This window comes from Tribolium madens, unplaced genomic scaffold, assembly GCF_015345945.1.
Source record: "Tribolium madens isolate multiple individuals breed KSU strain unplaced genomic scaffold, Tmad_KSU_1.1 Scaffold_96;HRSCAF=242;Tcas5.2_LG5, whole genome shotgun sequence".
NCBI lineage: Eukaryota > Metazoa > Arthropoda > Insecta > Coleoptera > Tenebrionidae > Tribolium > Tribolium madens.
The window spans coordinates 13220815-13238775 of NW_025401068.1; the positions used below are offsets into that span (position 1 = coordinate 13220815).

General features: G+C 33.2%; 5 protein-coding genes across 5 annotated transcripts; all 5 read right to left on the minus strand.

Moving 5' to 3' along the window:
• On the minus strand, positions 1 to 575 carry LOC123014014 (sialin-like; the record flags this gene model as incomplete). Its single annotated transcript, XM_044412898.1, has 2 exons — positions 286 to 575; positions 1 to 239 (listed from the first exon to the last, which is right to left on the minus strand). Coding segments are annotated over exons 1-2 (255 nt in total), but the record flags the coding sequence as incomplete, so codon positions are not given.
• Positions 576 to 943: 368 nt separating this feature from the next.
• LOC123014015 (probable multidrug resistance-associated protein lethal(2)03659) lies at positions 944 to 2857 on the minus strand. Its single transcript, XM_044412899.1, has 5 exons — positions 2751 to 2857; positions 2366 to 2705; positions 2163 to 2313; positions 1882 to 2112; positions 944 to 1833 (listed from the first exon to the last, which is right to left on the minus strand). The coding sequence occupies exons 2-5, from the start codon at positions 2660 to 2662 to the stop codon at positions 944 to 946; spliced, it is 1569 nt and encodes a 522-aa protein (XP_044268834.1). The 5' UTR covers positions 2663 to 2705; positions 2751 to 2857.
• A 109-nt stretch (positions 2858 to 2966) lies between these two features.
• LOC123012314 (ATP-binding cassette sub-family C member 4-like) lies at positions 2967 to 5145 on the minus strand. Its single transcript, XM_044410146.1, has 3 exons — positions 5133 to 5145; positions 3116 to 3684; positions 2967 to 2972 (listed from the first exon to the last, which is right to left on the minus strand). Exons 1-3 carry the CDS (start codon positions 5143 to 5145, stop codon positions 2967 to 2969), a joined length of 588 nt encoding a protein of 195 aa, XP_044266081.1.
• Positions 5146 to 6941: 1796 nt separating this feature from the next.
• LOC123013317 (ATP-binding cassette sub-family C member 4-like) lies at positions 6942 to 11261 on the minus strand. Its single transcript, XM_044411765.1, has 9 exons — positions 11128 to 11261; positions 10845 to 11078; positions 10367 to 10797; positions 10166 to 10322; positions 8893 to 10119; positions 8510 to 8846; positions 8310 to 8460; positions 8030 to 8260; positions 6942 to 7984 (listed from the first exon to the last, which is right to left on the minus strand). Exons 1-9 carry the CDS (start codon positions 11202 to 11204, stop codon positions 7074 to 7076), a joined length of 3756 nt encoding a protein of 1251 aa, XP_044267700.1. The 5' UTR covers positions 11205 to 11261; the 3' UTR covers positions 6942 to 7073.
• Positions 11262 to 13325: 2064 nt separating this feature from the next.
• On the minus strand, positions 13326 to 17892 carry LOC123012547 (probable multidrug resistance-associated protein lethal(2)03659). The gene is made up of 9 exons (XM_044410553.1): positions 17569 to 17892; positions 17289 to 17522; positions 16813 to 17243; positions 16609 to 16765; positions 15341 to 16558; positions 14951 to 15293; positions 14754 to 14904; positions 14470 to 14700; positions 13326 to 14421 (listed from the first exon to the last, which is right to left on the minus strand). Exons 1-9 carry the CDS (start codon positions 17643 to 17645, stop codon positions 13505 to 13507), a joined length of 3759 nt encoding a protein of 1252 aa, XP_044266488.1. The 5' UTR covers positions 17646 to 17892; the 3' UTR covers positions 13326 to 13504.
• Positions 17893 to 17961: the final 69 nt, after the last annotated feature.

Sequence of the window (17961 nt, forward strand, 5' to 3'; positions counted from 1 at the left end):
CGAAAGACGGCCTCCTGGAACTTGAGTGATGAGGTAACCCCAGAAGAAGTAGCCCAAAATGTCGTTCTTGGCTTCTTCGTCCCAGTTGTAACGAGAACCGTGAGATTCAAGCGAAGTGTTAAAGTCGTTTCTAACCACCATTTCGACGATGGCTATGGAAATGTTGATTCGAATCATGTGGTGAATCATGAATCCCATGACGACCATTAGCGACAAAACACGCTGACATGTTAGAATCTCTAAAGACGAAATTGAACGAAGAAATAGTGTAATATGTGGAGCTACCTGAGTTTTTTGCCATAATTTGAGTTTGTTCAAGATTTTTTCACATCTTATTTTTTATTGAGCAAAAATTACTGCCACAAACGGGTGTTAGGCACGACACTGTCAACGACTTGATCTCTTTTGAATTAGTTTTTCATTGTTGTAGACTAAATAGTGACGCAGATGAATAGTTTGACGACGATTATCATATTGTGCATGCAAGATTATTGAACAAGTAGGAGTATGAATAAGTTACCTAAATTTTTCGCTATGTCCTTTGAAGGGTTGAATTTTTTATTGAACAATTTTTCTGTTATTTAACATAAGTTTATATCTTTTACATTTGTTTATTTTCATGTTTGTATTACGTAATTTTATGTCTTAGAGACCTAACATTGTCAGCACTTAATCCCTTTTAAATTATTGTTTTATTTGTTGTATAATACGCAAACCGTTTGTAATATTTCTTTGAAATATCTCTGTGTTTGTAAATTGTGCAATTTCTAACACAATTTTATCACAACACCGACAAGACAAATAACTTAAATTTCGCACGCTTGCGTGGAAACAGAAAACTATTTTTAAAATTAATCTATTTTGCAGCAACTTTTTTGGGGAATTAAAACAGAAAAGGTGTATCGAACACTCATTTTTATTGTTAAAAACTAGTTATAATTTTTTACTTTGTTGGGTTGAACATGTTGTAAAACAGCCCACTTGTATCTTTCAACAGCTTTTGGAATCGGTCAAATTCTGCAACATTTCCTCTATCTATGACCATAATTTTGTCACATTCTTGAACAAAACGCAACTTGTGGGTGATCATAATCACAGTACACGAATCAAAATTTTCTTGAATAATTCTATGAATCGTATCTTCGGTTTCAGAGTCAACATTTGCTGTAACTTCATCAAAAACAGCAATTTTGTTTTTCCGAATAATGCCTCTAGCCAGGCAAATCAACTGTTGTTGGCCTACACTCAGTTCTGCATCGCTGTTGCTAATTTTATCTTCTAGGGTAGAAAAGCGATTTTTTAAGCCAACTTTTGCCATCACCTCCCAAATTTCATCATCGGAATAAATTCCGTTGAGATCAATGTTTTCTCGAATTGTGCCAGTGAATAAAAATGGGTCTTGAGGCACCACTAGGATGTTTTCTCTGAGAAGATCCAACAGAAGGGTTGCAATATCAACATCATCGATGAATATTTTTCCCTCAGTCTTGTAGAGTCGCAAAAGTGTTGAAATGAGAGACGTTTTTCCAGCTCCCGTCCGTCCAACAACAGCAATTTTTTCGTTCGAATTGATCGTGAAATTTAAATTATGTAAAATATGTTTAGTGTCATAAGCAAAGTTAACGTTTTCGTATTTGATTTGTCCAAATTTTGGCCACTTTTCCACCGCCATTCCTTGTTTATTTTCTTGTTTTTGTTTCGTGTATTCGATGATTCGCTCCACTGCTGTCATCTCATTGTCAAGCTTTGCGAATTTGCGAAAAGCAGTTTCTTTAGTTCTTATAAAAAGTATAGCTTGCGTGATTACGAGTCCGACATTTCCAATATCGGCATCTTCAAAGTTTTTATAAATAATGAAATTTTTACTAAAAAAATACAAACCATTGTCTATAAAGAGGAAATATACAACAATAAAAGCTAAAAATAGGCTACTGTAAATATGGACGACAAATCCGAAAGCTCTGAAACAACACATGTAGACGATGGAAGCAGACGTGTACAAATCCTGATGTCGATCGAATTCTTTTTGAAGAATATCTTCAACTTGTGCTACTTTTACGGTTGATAGTCCTTCAAAAGTCGCATTTATGTGACCGATTAGAGGACTATGGGCTAAAATTTAAACCAAGTCATTTAAAAATTGAATTACAAAAATATATTACTTGAAATTTCCACCCGTTTTAGTGTGTTTGTAACTTTTAAGTAAAATAGAGTCGTTAGAAAAAGTGCTACAACGAAGATAACGGAGCAAATAAGAAACGTAACATTAACAGTTGTCATTAAAATTGCTATTCCAATTATTTCTATAAAACCCTAAAATTGTATGAAAGTAGATATTGAAAAACAAGACTAGAAACGTGAGTACTTCAAAAATAAAAAACCACGAGTATGTTACTCTTTCGTCAAGGTAGAGCAAATCTTCTGAAAATCTGTTTAAAATATTCCCCACAAATCTACTATCAAAAAATTCCATTGAAGCGTTTGTGATTTTCGTAAACATGAAATTGTGGAAATTGATTGATGCTTTTCTAGCCATTAAAAAACACATTACTGCAGTTTTGGTTATTATTAGAACTGCCATTACAGCTGTGCAAATCGGAAATAGATAAAACATACTAGAACGAGTTTCTAAAGCCTTGTCATAATTGCTGTTCTTAGTCATATTTTTATCAACAAAATTGATAATATTTTGTTCTGTTGATATCCTAAAAATAAGGTAAACTTCCCTCCGTCACAATTTAAAACCTCACCATTTACTTTGCAATTTATCCGTTAAACTCTTCACAAACTGATTTGTGCCAAATGTTAGAACAATTAGGAAAATAACAAAAAACCCACCTCCAAATTTAAAGTAACATTTGTACGTTTCATAGTTAAAAACTTTGGATTTCTCTTCTTCTTTGTAAATATCGTGTTCAATTTTTGTCTTAACAAGACTCGAAGTTTCATTGTAATCGTTTATCTCGTCAAGACTTGAAGAATTATCATTGAAAGTGATATTTTCTCGAATATGACATTTATCATGTCTTGTAGAATTTTTAGTCAATTCAGCCGTTTTATGTTTTAAAATAATGATATTATCAGCTCTCGCTAAATGCTCCTGATTTTGCGTCACCAGAACCACGAGTTTATCTTTAAGAAACTTTCTCAAACACTCTTCAAATATAAAGTTTCCTACAAGGACATCTAAGTGAGCTAAACAGTCATCTAGTAGATAAATGTCGCAGTCCTTATAAACAGCTCTTGCTAGGTTGATCCTGGCTTGTTGTCCTTTGCTTAAATTGGCTCCTTGATCGGCAACTATTGTTGAATCTCCTTTCTCCAGACGATTCAAATCTGTTAAGAGATCACAAACTTGGAGGACTTCCAAATACCGGTTTTTGTCATAGCTTGACCCGAACAAAATGTTGTGTTTGATCGTAGAAGGGAAAAGAAACGGTTTCTGGGAAGCGTAAGAAATACGTCCTGTTATTTTCAAATTGCCTTGACTCAGCTCATTTTCTTGAATGAAAATTTTCAAAAGCAAGCTTTTCCCACTTCCGACATTGCCACTGATCACTGTTAGTCCTTTACTAATCTTGAAATTCAAATTTTTAAGTGTTTTCCCTTCACTTCCATTTGTCACAACAATTTCAGGCGAAGCATTCTCTTCGTTAATTTTTCGAGGGAAAGAGTGTGAATTTGCTTCAATCAAAAATTTTTTTATTCTTTTAATAACAGTGATTAATTTTGCACTTTCGTGAAAGCCTTTTGGGATGTTATGTTTTAAGTCACGAGACACCGATTCTAAACAGTTGATAATGAGAAATAAAGTTCCAGCATTTATTTGGTCACCAAGATGGATTGAACTGACAATCAACATGTACCAAATTGTGTTTAATAATGTTTGGGAAACGGCGAATTTGGTAAAAAGTAATATAAAGATTTTGTTAATGAGATTGACTTCATCTCTAAAACAAAAATGTGTTGTTGAAAATAAATGAAAGTAGGCTTACCTTCTGATTTTTGACACTTTTTTTTCAAAGGTTTTCTCACAGTTGTAAAATTTTACAATTTTGAGGGCGTTTAACACCTCTTTAGTTGTTTGATACCGTTCATCGGTCTTTTTCAAGGTTTTAAGCTTCAATTTTGTTACTAATAATGCCAAAAATGCTGTAAAAATAATTATAGATGCTGTTTATTTCTTTTATTGTTTTTAATTACCTTGTATTAGAAAAATTCCAACAAAGACTCCAATGAGAATGATAACCAACCATCCAACTTCAAAATAAATCAATAAACTTACCGTTACTAGACGTATGAAAGCTTCAATCATGTAAGAAGTATAATTTAATGAAGTTTCAAATTCACTAACATCTCTCGTTATCAATGTTAGTATTTTACCAATTGACACATCATTGAGCGAATTATTTATTCTTAAAACTTTTCTATAAATGATTGAAGTGAAAGCTGCTCGTAATTTAATAGCAAACATTGATAATCGTGTTTGATAATTATCTTCGAATACAAATGTGACAAACATTAAAAGCACTAGGGAGAATCCATAGAAGTACCCGTCTGATTTAGAAAGATTGCTATCTTTGGCAAAATATGACACAAATTGTTTCAAAGTTTTTGGTAGCAATATGCTGTAAGAAAAAATTAAACTTCTCTTTTAAAGTATGATCGAAAATTACGTTTTTGTTATTAGAAATACTTGGGATAAAATCAAGAGGCAGTAATGAAAGCCGAAACATTTCAACAACAAACATGTTATCGAATAATTTTTTTGTTTCCTCCACTGTTTTTCTAAATTGTTGCCTAGTTTGTCAGATTTATAGGAGGAAAATACTTCATAAATGTCTCCTTCGTCCAAGGGTTTTTTAAACCCTTTAACAAATATCTCTCTCGTGTAACTAAAATGTGCAAATATTTTGTAAACAGTCAAAAAGAGTATTTTATTTACGTGAAGAATAAGTTTACAACAAAATTATTTTTTTCTAATGGGTTAATTTTTCTTTGCTTTTTTTCTTCTAAATAGTTCATTATTATATAAATAGCTAACAAAATTGTGTTACTTATGTGAGACGTGGGGTTATATAAACTGGTCTGTCTAAAAAAGTAATAGTTAAAAGAATATAAAAAACATTTACTATCAATTTCCATTTCATTATAACAAGGTGAACTGTAAATGAGTTGATAGTGTTCAGAATTTTTGTTTTATTTGTAGGTAAACAGTTTTACAATTTATGTTAAAAGTGTAAAGTTTTAGTATTGAAACATGGAGCAAAACTGAGTGCTGTAAAAATATCTAACACACAAGTAACAAAATGGTTTGGTTGAGGACAATTCTTCGATTAATTCATATTTAGATTTGTCAACACTCAATAATACGACTAGTCTATGTGTTTACTATCTTCTCTTGGTATTAATAATGAACTTAATTTACCATGAAAAATATTTTCTTTTTCTGGGTGTCTGAAAGCTTACCATTTTCGTGTTATTTTCCTACACGGTATGCGATAAACTTTACGTGTCTTGCAAAAATCAGATATCGTAGCTGTTAAAGATTTGTAAAACTATGTCAATTATAGTTGTTGAGGTCAAAAGTATTTTTAGATGACTGCTTAATAGGTATTAGGTATTTTAACACTTTTTGATAAATTTCATTTAATTCTACTTTTACTTGATTTTTATTTTTTAAATTCGATAATAGTGCAAAATGAAGGGAAACTTGGTACTTTGACTAGGAATTCTAGTTATAGTTTTTTTGTATTTTTTAATGTATTGTTTGCGAATTTGTTGATCAAAAGGTTCTAATCTTATACTCAATACTATATTGTAGGAAATTAATTAATCATTTATTTAATCATATTAATCATATTTTGTAATTTTATTTTTAATTTATGTTTGAGTCAAATTTGCTTCAGTTTTGTTACATTTATGTAAGTATATTGTTTAACTTTGTATTTAATTACGTACTTTACAAAATAAATAGTTTATTTATAATGTAAATGTTCATTTTTTCATGAAAGTGAAGGTTGTTTCAGTCGTCATATCTAATCTAACATCTACAATAATGACAAAGAATATAAAACTGTCGCAAAACAATTAGAGAAAAAATAATTTTTCCATTTCACAGATTTTTTTCAAATATGTGTTTCAATATTATATTTGCAAAAATTTTAAAGTAAGTACCTAATTACCTCATTTAAGTGGGTACTAAAGAATTCCTTCATGTTTAAAACATTAGTGTTTGACTCTATTAAAAAAATACCACCAAAATAGTTAATTTTTACGATTTGAGAAGAGTTATTTATTCGACGAGTTTGAGTGTAAATCGGACTCTTTATTTGACCGAGTGGATTTTTAAACCACGAGTGGTTTACCATCCACGAGGTGGAATAAAGCGTCCGATTTACACTCAAACGAGTGGAATACAACATTTTATTCTTCGAATTAGAGTCAACAAGGCTTAAACTTGCTTTAAATATGTTAAAAATAATTTGACGTTTTGTATTGAGAAATGCCAAACAGTTGTCAAAACTTCCTTACACGGGAGAAAAACCGTGAATTTTGACAGTGTCGAAGAATAAAAATATTTAAGTGGTTATATAAAAAAAATTAAAACCGTATTTACAGTTTTTAAATAAAAAATAATCCTTTTTCAGGCACTTCATTAAAACTTTTATGGTAAATTAAATTTGACAACTTTGTTAATATATTTTTTAGTAGTTTAGTAATGTTAATTTTTTTTAGTCTGCTTTTAAGACTGCTTTTAAGACTGCTAATGGATGAATTAGTGATCAGGATTAAAAAAAAATTTGAGGGCTTGAAATTTTTTATGATCGGAGATAGAAACGGCGATATATTTTAACATAACTTTGTATATTTAAACAGAAATAGAGCAGATAATATTGTGTTTACAGGTAAAGTGATTGACACATAATAAAGGTCACTGACATGTTTATCTTTTTTATTTATTTCTAATACAAAAATGCATTTATAATCAGTTTTCTACAACAAAAGTGTCACTTTTATTGTGGATATTTTTGGAATAAAACAACAATTTGCTACACACTTTTTATTATTTGTTACTTCTGTGGCAGTAATCCTGCTTTTTCCACCATTTTGTAAAAGATGCCATCTTTATTCTCCAACAAATTCGTCGGTTCGTCAAACTCAACAATTTCGCCTTTGTCCATAACCATAACTTTGTCACTTCGCAAAATCGACTGCAACTTGTGAGCGATTGTGAAAACCGTACACTCTTTGAAACTCTCCTCCATGGTTTTGTGGATCAACGCGTCCGTTTCTGGATCCATATTAGCCGTGGCTTCGTCCATGACGATGATTTTGTTCTTCTGGATGACAGCTCTGGCGAGACAAATCAACTGTCTTTGTCCTATACTGAAATTCGAGCCTCCTTCAACGATCTCAAAGTCTAGACTTGGGATGAGCTTCTTCAAATGGGCCGTTTCGATCGCTTTCCAGATTTCCTCGTCGTTGTATCTCTGGATAGGGTCTATGTTCTCCCGGATTGTTCCCGTGAAAAGAACGGGGTCTTGAGGGATGATGGAAATGTTGGCTCTGAGGCAGTCAAGGGAGACGGTTTTAGTGTCCACACCATCGATCAGAATTTTCCCCTCGACTTCGTATAAGCGGAATAAAGTGGAAATAATCGACGATTTTCCAGCCCCGGTTCTCCCAACAATCCCAATCTTCTCTTTGGGATTCACCGTGAAGTTGATATTTTTCAAGACTTGCTCGTTTGAATTCGTATAAGTCAAACAGACATTCTCATATTTGACCATTCCCACACTTGGCCAATTATCCAATTCTAGGCCTTGTTTGTTTTCTTGTTTAATTGCAGTATACTCCAAGACTCTTTCCACTGAAGTCATTCTGTTTTCCATTTCGGCCCATTGACGAATTCCCCATTGCAGAGTCCCAGTGAGGTTAAAAGCTTGCGATATGGCGAGACCAACATGACCGGCCAAAACATCTAAAAAAACGAATTATTTCAAATTTTTCTTTTAAATTGACATACCATCATCGGTAAATAAAAATTTGACAACAATAAACGAAATGTAGAAACTGCACAAAGTGTCCATTGTGAATGCAAACGCCCTCATACTGCTTTGGAGAATATAAGAAGCAGAAGTGTAGAGATCCTGGTGACGGTCAAACTCATCTCTGAGAATTTCTTCAGCTTGGAAAGCTCGGATTGTGGTCAAACCTTCAAGGGAAGCGTTTAAATGACCAACAACTGGACTTCGAGCTGCAAAAATTTTGTTACATTCAATAAAATCAATTTTTTTCGTAATTACTTAAAGCATCCAATCGTTTAAGACTCCTCGAAGTTCGAAGACAAAATCTTCTCAATACTAGTAATATCAGAAGAAAGATGGCAGTGGGGATCAAAAACATGGGGTTAACACCTGCTATCAATGCTACAATCCCAATTATGACCAAAAGGACCTAAAATTAAAGTTGTAGCAAAACTCAAGTTTTGTCAATCAAATCGTACTCTGAAGACGTGGTAAAATGCGAATAGAATAGATTCGTCGACGGTGATCAAATCTTTCGAAAATCGGTTTAAGATATTTCCAATGAAATTCGTATCGAAGAACTGCATTGAGGCATTGATAATAGTCGAAATCATATTTTTATGCAGCTTTAGGGCTGCACTTCGTGAAAACCACAAAAGTCCAATTGCTCGACTCAAACTAGTAACCCCAGTAGCTATGGTCATAAATGTGTACATATAGAAAATATAATTCTTCTTATTGTAGAGTTCCACTTGTTCGGTTGCATTGGTGGCATTTTGGATAGTAAAATTGGAAATTTTTTGTTCCAAATTGACCCTAAATTTTTTTGTCAGTCTTTTTTATTTTCCGTTTTTTTACTTACCAGTCACTCACTAACTTGTCAGTATAGCTCATGGTAACCTGTGCCGACACAAAAATACAAAAAACGAGAAACAAAACGAAGTAACCACCACCATATTTGATATACTTGTTGTAGACAGCGGTTTTGACAGCACCAGATTGCTTTTGTTCTTGGTAAACTTTTCTTTGAACAGGTGCTTCAGTGATTAGTTTGGTTTCTTCAGTTGCTGCTTCTTCTTCAGCCGTTTCGTCATCACACACTTCGTTTTCCGTTTTTTCTTCGACGGTTTCCAACAGTTCGTTGGTGTTAAGATCGGATGGTTTTCCACTTTGTTTGATTTGTCCGTTTTTCATAACAATGACAGCATCGCTGTCTTTGACATAGTCGACGTTGTGACTGACCAAAAGCACTAATTTGTCTTTGAGGAACCCCAAAATGCACTCTTTGAAGATGAAAGAGCTTACATGGGCGTCCAAAGCGGCCAAAGAGTCGTCGAGGAGGTAAATATCGCTTTCTTTGTAAACAGCTCGGGCTAGGTTAATGCGAGCTTGTTGTCCTTTACTCAGATTTATTCCACGATCTTCGACGATGGTGTCATCACCGGCTTCGAGTAATTCGAAATCGTAGATTAAAGCACAAACTTTCAGTACTTCGTTGTAGCGTTTTTCGTTGTATTTTTGGCCAAATAAAATGTTTTGTTTGATAGAAGAGGGGAAAAGCCATGGTTCTTGAGAGGCATAAGACACGGTCCCTTGAACCATCAAATTTCCTTCTTCAGGTTGGTAGTCTTGCAGTATGGTCTTCAGAAGGAATGATTTGCCACTTCCTACAGGACCAGTCAGCAGAGATAATCCTTTTTCAACATTCAGAGTAATGTTTTGAAGAATTTTAGCATCACGTATTGACACAGTCACATTCTTCATGTTAATTTTGGGCAAAATTGTGATTTCAGTGTTGGGTATTTTATCTGATTGAATTTCTGCTGCTTTCATTATTTGACCAATCCTCTTGATTGATGATTTAAGTTCAGCGGTTTGGTACACACCAATCGGGAAAAGGATAGCCAAGCCATAGGACAAATTTTGAAACGTCCCCATGATAAAATAGACTATTTCTGCAGTTATGGCATGACCACACCAGATATAAGTCATCAGAATTAAATAAAAAGCTATGTGGGAGTTCAAACTCCCAATCACTATGATCAAAAATCTTACAAAAAAGATCTTGTAAGTCGTGTAGACTTCTTTCCTGGAAAAAACTACTTGTATTGAGGCAAAACCAAGACGAAGCTTACTTTCTAGCTTGGGAAATTTTGCGGTCAAAAATCTTTTCCCAAGTGTACATTTTGATAATCCTAATTGCTGATAGAGTTTCTTGTGTCATTTGTAGCCTTTCGTCGGTTTTTTTACACATATTCATCTTCATGGCAGTGATTTTTGAGCCGAGCCATACTGGATAAAACATTAGGACAAGTTAATAAAATCAAAATTTTTACCTTGTAAAGGCAAGACTAGGAGGAAAAACCCGACACCGGAGAAAGCCGACCATCCAATCCTGATGTAGAAAATCACACTAACCACAATCGTTTTGACGATTCCGATCCAAATGTCGTTTCCGAAATCGATGAAGAGTTCAAAAGTGTCAACATCTTTGGTTATCAGAGTGACAATTTTCCCGATTGAGATATCCTCCATGTGTGCAGGACTCAGTTTTAGGGCTTTTCTGTACATAAAGGAGCAGAAAGCGGCCCGAGTTTTGATACCAAAACCGGCTAGTAGAAGGTAATAGTTGTGTTTATACACCCGTTGGAAGAAATTTAAACCAATGACTATTCCAGCATAGTAATAGGCGTCTGTTTTAGTGAGTTCGGTTTGGTCTGGCGAGAAATACAAAACTAGTTTGCCCAAAGCATACGGCTGGACTATTCTAGAACAAGGGCGGTAAAAATTTAAAGACTGAAAGTGTCGACTTACATTTCTACTACGTTGATGAACAGTTGCATAAAACCTAGAAGAAGGTATGGAATTCCGTAGCAACTTAAAAGCAAGCGAACTATCGATAAATTTTTCCGTCTCTTCTTCTGTTTCTCCCATTCTAGTTCGAGTTGGTCTCCTAGTTTTTTTGATTTGTAGTTTGAAAGGACGTCGTATAGGTCGCTCTCTTCCAAGTCCCTTGTGAACCCTTTTTTGAAAAGTTTGATGGCGTAACTGAAATTTACAAATGAGTGAAGAATTTCTACTTGAGGTGTTTTTGTACACAAAAAATATGTTGGAAATAAAGTTGGTTCTTTCCTTTGGGTGGGTTTTCCGCTGCTGTTTTTCTCCGTGATCCATTTTGAAACTCGAACTTAATACTAAAAGAAAGAATAGTAGGTCTTTCGGAATTTTATAGACTTGTACTAAAGCAAAGTAAATAAGTATTAACAAATCAAACATAGTGTTTTCCCATGAACCCATTTATTGTTATCTGATTTTTTAAGATTTTTTTCTCAATTGGTTACTGGCTTCTTGTGCCAGATACTTCCGAGAAGTTATTTGCATGAGTCACTAATTGGAATATTTGATTAAAATAATTTTCCTCGATTCGATATCAACTTTATTATTGAAAATAAATCATAGAGCTAATTGGTCTATCATTATTTAAACAATGACTTTGTGACGGTAAAGAATAGTTTTTTTTTCTTAATCTTAATACAACTGGAGATAAAACGGCTACAAATAGAAACTGGCTCCAAGCTAGTTGCAACTTATTGTTCATTGTTTTAAATTAAACACACATTTGACAGAATTTACGCAAATACTGACTGATGCAATCATCGTTATTTTAGTAACTTTCATGCTCCTTCATTCAGAAATTTTTGTAATAGACTTACAATTTTAAAAATTACGACACTACCCAATATTTTTGTCTATAAACTTCAGTCATTGTCACCGCTCATATTTAAGAATTTTTGAGACGTAACTCTCCTTCCTGGAACTCTTTAACTAGTTTAATCGAATAATTTACTGAAAGTAAGCAAGTTTACTAATCGACGATTATAAAATTAGGAACAATTGTATAATCATGACTGTAAATTAAGGAAAAGGTAAGAGGAATCTCAACACGAGCTTTTGTAGACTCACGAATTAATTTTAGTTTCTCTGGTTTCTAGTACTGTTTTTATTATGAACAAAGAATGAAAAAATAACATAATTTTTGTTAATATTAACATATTTTTTCCTGTTTAGTTGAGAGAAAAATATGGATTAATCCCAAACCTCAGTGCCCCAATAATAATTAACAAAGTGTTTTATTTATTTTCATATTTATTAGCGCATTCATAAACAATAAGACCGCTCACTGATAATGCTTTCTTTATCATTAGCTACCATAAATAAAAAAAATATTTTAAGATAATGGAAAAATTAAAACCAAGAACTATCAACTACAAGGTGATAAGTATTAACTTGTGCTTAAATAAAGTTAGTTTTTTTTTCATAATTACAATTAGCCATAAATTGGAATTTTTTAAATAAAGCAAACAAAAATTGCTCCAAGTTTCTTTGTAACATTTTATTAGTAGCGCTAGAACTCGCGCCCCAGAGAAGATAAGACACCAGGAACATGGAAAAAATGTTTAAAAAATTCTATCTGTCAAAAAAGTTTGACATTTTTTTATTTCTATATAATGATATTGATGAACTTGTATATGTTTTTTTTTTATAATTATTTACTAAAAGTAGGTACAAAAATTTGCTAATAAAAGCCACAAATAACATTAAACAGAGTTACAATTTAGCATACAGCTTCCTTGATTCCTCTTCTAATAAACTGTAGCAAAAAACTTTAAAAACTATTTTTCCAACAGAAATAAATAGAGCCAAAGTGCAAAATTTAAAATCACAAAACTCATTTTCGTATTAATGTGCATCGAAGTAGTCGTTGAAAGGGATCATTTTAAGGTGACAACCATGCGAAAATTCAAACAATCCTAAACTCAATTTTTCCTAAAAATTATTTTTTCAAATAAATATGTACCTTATGTAGCAAAAAATAGTAACAACATAATCAACATAGGATAGCAAACATAAAGATTTTTTTCATTATTGATGTGACTAAATTGGTTTTGAATGACATTAGTGACACTTATTGTGTAAGTCGGACTTTAAATTAAAGATTCCATTTAGACTTCTACAACCACATATTAATATGAAAAAGAGTATAGAATTTTTTTAACATTTTTTCCATGTTCTTACTTCACAAGACATTTTTTTCTGGGGCGCGAGTTCTAGCGCAGCGTATAAATCAAAGACTTTATCAACCATCTCTTGATTTTTTTTTTTAATTTTGAATTTGTTTAATGTATATGGATATATTTTTTAAATGATTTATTACTTTACAGTAGTTGTACCTTAAAAGTGTATTGTATTTTCTATTGTTGAGTTGGTAATTATAATATTAATAATAATATTGCATGATAAAAAAACACTTTATTTAAACTTAGATAACAATGAAACATTTTTACAATACACATGCATATATCTTTTTTGGTGCTTTGCTCTTATTTCTGTTACTTCTAAAATGACAGTTTGTGAAAATTCGTATTTGACTTCCGTAACGCACCGTAATTGATAAATATCAGTAGATAATAATATTACGATAAATTTGAGGGTAATAATCCAGACTTTTTCACCAATTTGTAAAAAACGCCTTCCGTATTTTGCATCAAACTTAGTGGATCATCGTATTCAATAATCTCCCCTTTATCCATGACAATAATTTTGTCAGAATTCAGTATCGAGTGAATCTTGTGCGCTATTGTAAAAACAGTACAAGAAGAAAAGTTCTCATGTATGGTTTGATGTATCAAAGCATCAGTTTCAGGATCCATGTTAGCTGTTGCTTCGTCCAATACGATAATTTTATTATTTCGAACGAGTGCTCTAGCTAAACAAACCAACTGTCTTTGGCCAACACTAAAGTTCGAACTATTTTCAGCGATTTCGTAATCTAAACTTGGAACAAGTTTCTTCAAATGCGCCGTTTCAATCGCCTTCCAAATATCTTCATCTGAGTAAATTCCTTCAGGATCGATATTTTCGCGAATTGTTCCCGAAAACAGGACGGGATCTTGCGGAATAATAGAAACATGTTTCCTCAAGAAGTCCAAAGCTAGGGTTTTTGTATCAACACCGTCGATTGTGATTTTCCCGTCGACTTCGTACAACCGGAAAAGTGTTGATATTATCGAGGATTTTCCAGCACCAGTTCGTCCAACAATTCCAATTTTTTCCTGTGGGTTTGCTGTAAAATTCACGTTTTTCAGGACATATTCGTCCGTGTTGTTATAAGACAAGTAAACTTTCTCGTATTTCACTTCTCCACTTTCAGGCCAGTTTTCTAGGACTTGTCCTTGTTTAGTTTCCTGTTTGACTTCAGTATATTCCAGGACTCGTTCAACTGAAGTCATTGAGTTTTCCATTTCGGACCAAATCCTTACTCCCCACTGCAGAGTTCCGGTCATTCTCAAAGCTTGGGATATAGCCAGGCCAACATCACCGGCTAGTATATCTGAAAGAAAAATGGTACAAAATATTGGAATCAATTGTAATAAATTACCATCGTCGAAAAAAATAAATTTTGAAATTATTGACGCAATAAAAATAACACATAGGATGTCCAAGAAAAAGGCGTAAGCTCTCATGGAGGAATAAGAGATATAAGACGCTGAAGTGTACAAATCTTGGTGACGGTCATACTCATGTCTTAGGATTTCTTCAGCTTTGAAAGCTCTGATTGTTGTTAGACCTTCAAGGGTTGCATTGAGATGACCAACCACGGGACTTCTAGCTAAAAATTAGAAGAATTAGAATTCTCTGTGTTTAATTATTATTGCGTATTACTTGTAGCATCCAATCTTTTTAAGCTTCGGGCTGTGCGAAGGTAATATGCACGAATCACCATCAATAATCCGAAGAAGAAAAAAGTTGGGATAAGGAAAAATGTGTTAACTGTTGCTATAAGTGTCATTATTCCAGTAATTACAAAAAAAGTCTGAAAAACTGATACAATTGGTGCAAAAATTAATTTGTCTTCTTACCCTAAAAACTTGGTGGTAAATGAAAGGAAGGTGTTCGTCTATGATTGTCAAATCTTTCGAAAATCTGTTTAAAATGTTACCAATGAAATTGGTATCAAAAAAAGACATTGTGGCATTGACCATATGCGTGATCATGTGTTTATGCAAATTTAGTGAAGCTTTTTTGATCACACTGTAGAATCCAAAGGATCGGCTCAGATTAAAAACTGTGCTTAAAATGATCATTGCTGTGAACATTTTTACAATGTAGTCGCGTTTTTCTATTGTTTCTTCTTCAGTTTCATTAGTGGTGTTAGTAATGTTGTAGAGGGTGAAATTGGCTAATTTTTGCTCAATGTTGACCCTAAAATAACGTTTCGGTTATTTTGCCCAAAAATTAAAGAAACCCACCATTTACTGACTAATTTGTCGGAATAACTTTGAACAAATTGCGAAATGCCATAAATAGCAATAACAAGAAGGAAAGCAAAAATGCCTCCTCCATAATGCAGATATTTCTTGTAAACTTCTAAATCAACGGCACCTTTCTTTTTAACTTCTTGATACACTTTTCGTTCTCTTGTCGTCTCAGTTATTAATTTACTTTCTTCATTTGATTCGTCTTCATTATCATCCTCGCACAATTCTTTTTCATCTTCCTCGCAGATTTCTTCCAAAATTTCTTTTTCTGAAATTTCGGTGGATTTGGCATGAGACAGGATAGCTCCATGTCGCATCACTATAACATTATCGACTTCTTTCAGATGACTCACATTATGGCTAACAAACACAACTAATTTGTTCTGGAGGAATTTTAAAATACATTCTTTGAAAATATAGTCGCTGACTTGACTATCAAGAGCTGATAAACAGTCATCGAGGAGGTAAATTTCACTTTCTCGGTAGACAGCACGAGCTAAATTGACTCGGGCTTGTTGTCCTTTGCTCAAGTTGTTACCACGATCTTCAACAATGGTATTATCGCCGTCTACCAACAACTCAAAGTCGTAAATCAAAGCACAAACTTTCAACACTTCTTGGTATCTAGCTTCGTCGTATTTTTCCCCAAATAAAATATTTTGTTTGATTGAAGACGGAAAAAGCCAAGGGTCTTGAGAAGCGTAAGAAATGCGTCCTTGGGTCACTACACTACCATTGGTAGGTTCGTATTCCCTTAGAATAGTTTTCAGGAGAAAGCTTTTGCCACTTCCAACAGGTCCTGTTATTAGAGTGACTCCTAAATCGATGTCTAGATCGATGGAATGAAGAATATGTGTGTCCTTGAAGATAACATCAAGATTTTTTAAAGTGATTTTAGGCTTGATGATTAGATTATTTTCGTCTGAAGCTTCTTGCAACTCCAGTGCTTTCAGCACGTTTCCAATTCTTTTAACAGAAGCTGTAGTTTCTGCTATTTGTGAAATAGCAGATGGGAAACGTATTCCTAATGTGTGTGTCAAAATGTGGAACAAGCTATCAATAAAGTAGACTATTTCAGCAGTTATGTGATTTCCCAACCATTTATAAGTCATAATGAGAAGGTAAAAAGCAATGTTTCCGTTCAAAACACCAATTTGTAACAAAAAAAACTTCAGGTAAAAAATTAGGTGCATACTCCTTATTTCTTTACTGAAAATTTAGACGTTAGAAGAAAAACTCTTAATTTCAAAAAGTGTTACATTCTGGTTTCGATGACCTTATTAGTAAAAAACTTCTCCCAAGTGTACATTTTAATAATCTTAATTGCTGATAGAGTTTCTTGAGTTGCTTGCAATCGCTCGTCGACTTTTTTGCACATTTTCATGCGTAATTTGGCTGCCCATGTCCCCATATAAACTAAAAAAAAAATAAAATTTATAAATTTTGATAGTTTGCTAACTTACTTTGTATGGGCAATATGATTAGGAAAAATCCAACTCCTGCAAAAGTAGCCAAATAAAGTTTCCTGTAAATGATGAACGAAACTATGATTGTTTTGAGAATTGCAATCCACAGGTCGTTGGCCAAATACGAAAATCGTTCTAAAGCGTGAACATCTTTGGTGATAAGGTTGATGATTTTTCCGACTGATATGTCTCCGAGTCTGGAAGGACTCAGTTTTAGGGCTTTTCGGTAGATAAAAGAGCAAAATGCTGTTCGAATCCGAACACCAAGTGTGGTGACGGCTAGATGGTAATTGTGGGAGTAAATGCAGTCGAATATATTGGAAACAACTAAAAGGCCAGCGTAAAAATATAGATCGTTTTTGGTCATTTCAGTTTGGTTTGGGTTAAAATAACTGATTATTTTACTCAAGGCATGAGGTTGAATGAATCTAGAATAAGAAATTATTTACAATATTTAGCAATTTCAGTCTCACATCATCAGTGTTTTAACTGCCAACTGTGACACCCCCAAGAAAAAAATTTCTTTCCCATAGCAAGCCCATAATAGTCGCAAAATTGAGTTTCTGTCCCGTTTTGATTTTTGTTTTTCCCATTCTCTTTCAAACTCATCTCCTAATCTATCAGATTTGTACTTGGGTAAAACCTCGTATAAGTCTTCCTCCTCCAACTCACGTTTAGCACCCTTCCTGAACAACTTTACTGTGTAACTAAAAAAAAATAATTATGTTTGTTACGACTGTAACAATCTCTTACAAAAATGTAATCAAAGAAACAACGTTTGCCTTAAGAATCGGGTGTGTTTCTTTTATTTGTTTTTTTATATGATCCATGGTGCTTCCTTCAACACGGCCACTGGATGTTCTTTAAAGCTTCTGCTTGCATGGAAATTTCTTGGGAGTTTTCTCAAACAAGACAAGGCCTTAAGGATTATTTACATTAATTAAATGACTTCGCAATCGCTTAGTTTAAATATTTATTATTTCCTTATAAGTAAACGTTGGCCATTGTTTTCTACCATTTATCGTCTTTAACTATTTTATAAAGTTGTGACTCTAAAAATAAAGTTTTATATTTATTGTTGATTTTGAATTTAACTCATTTGGTTTTCTCAATTTATGTGGCGTGATGCTGTGCAAAAAGCGCTCG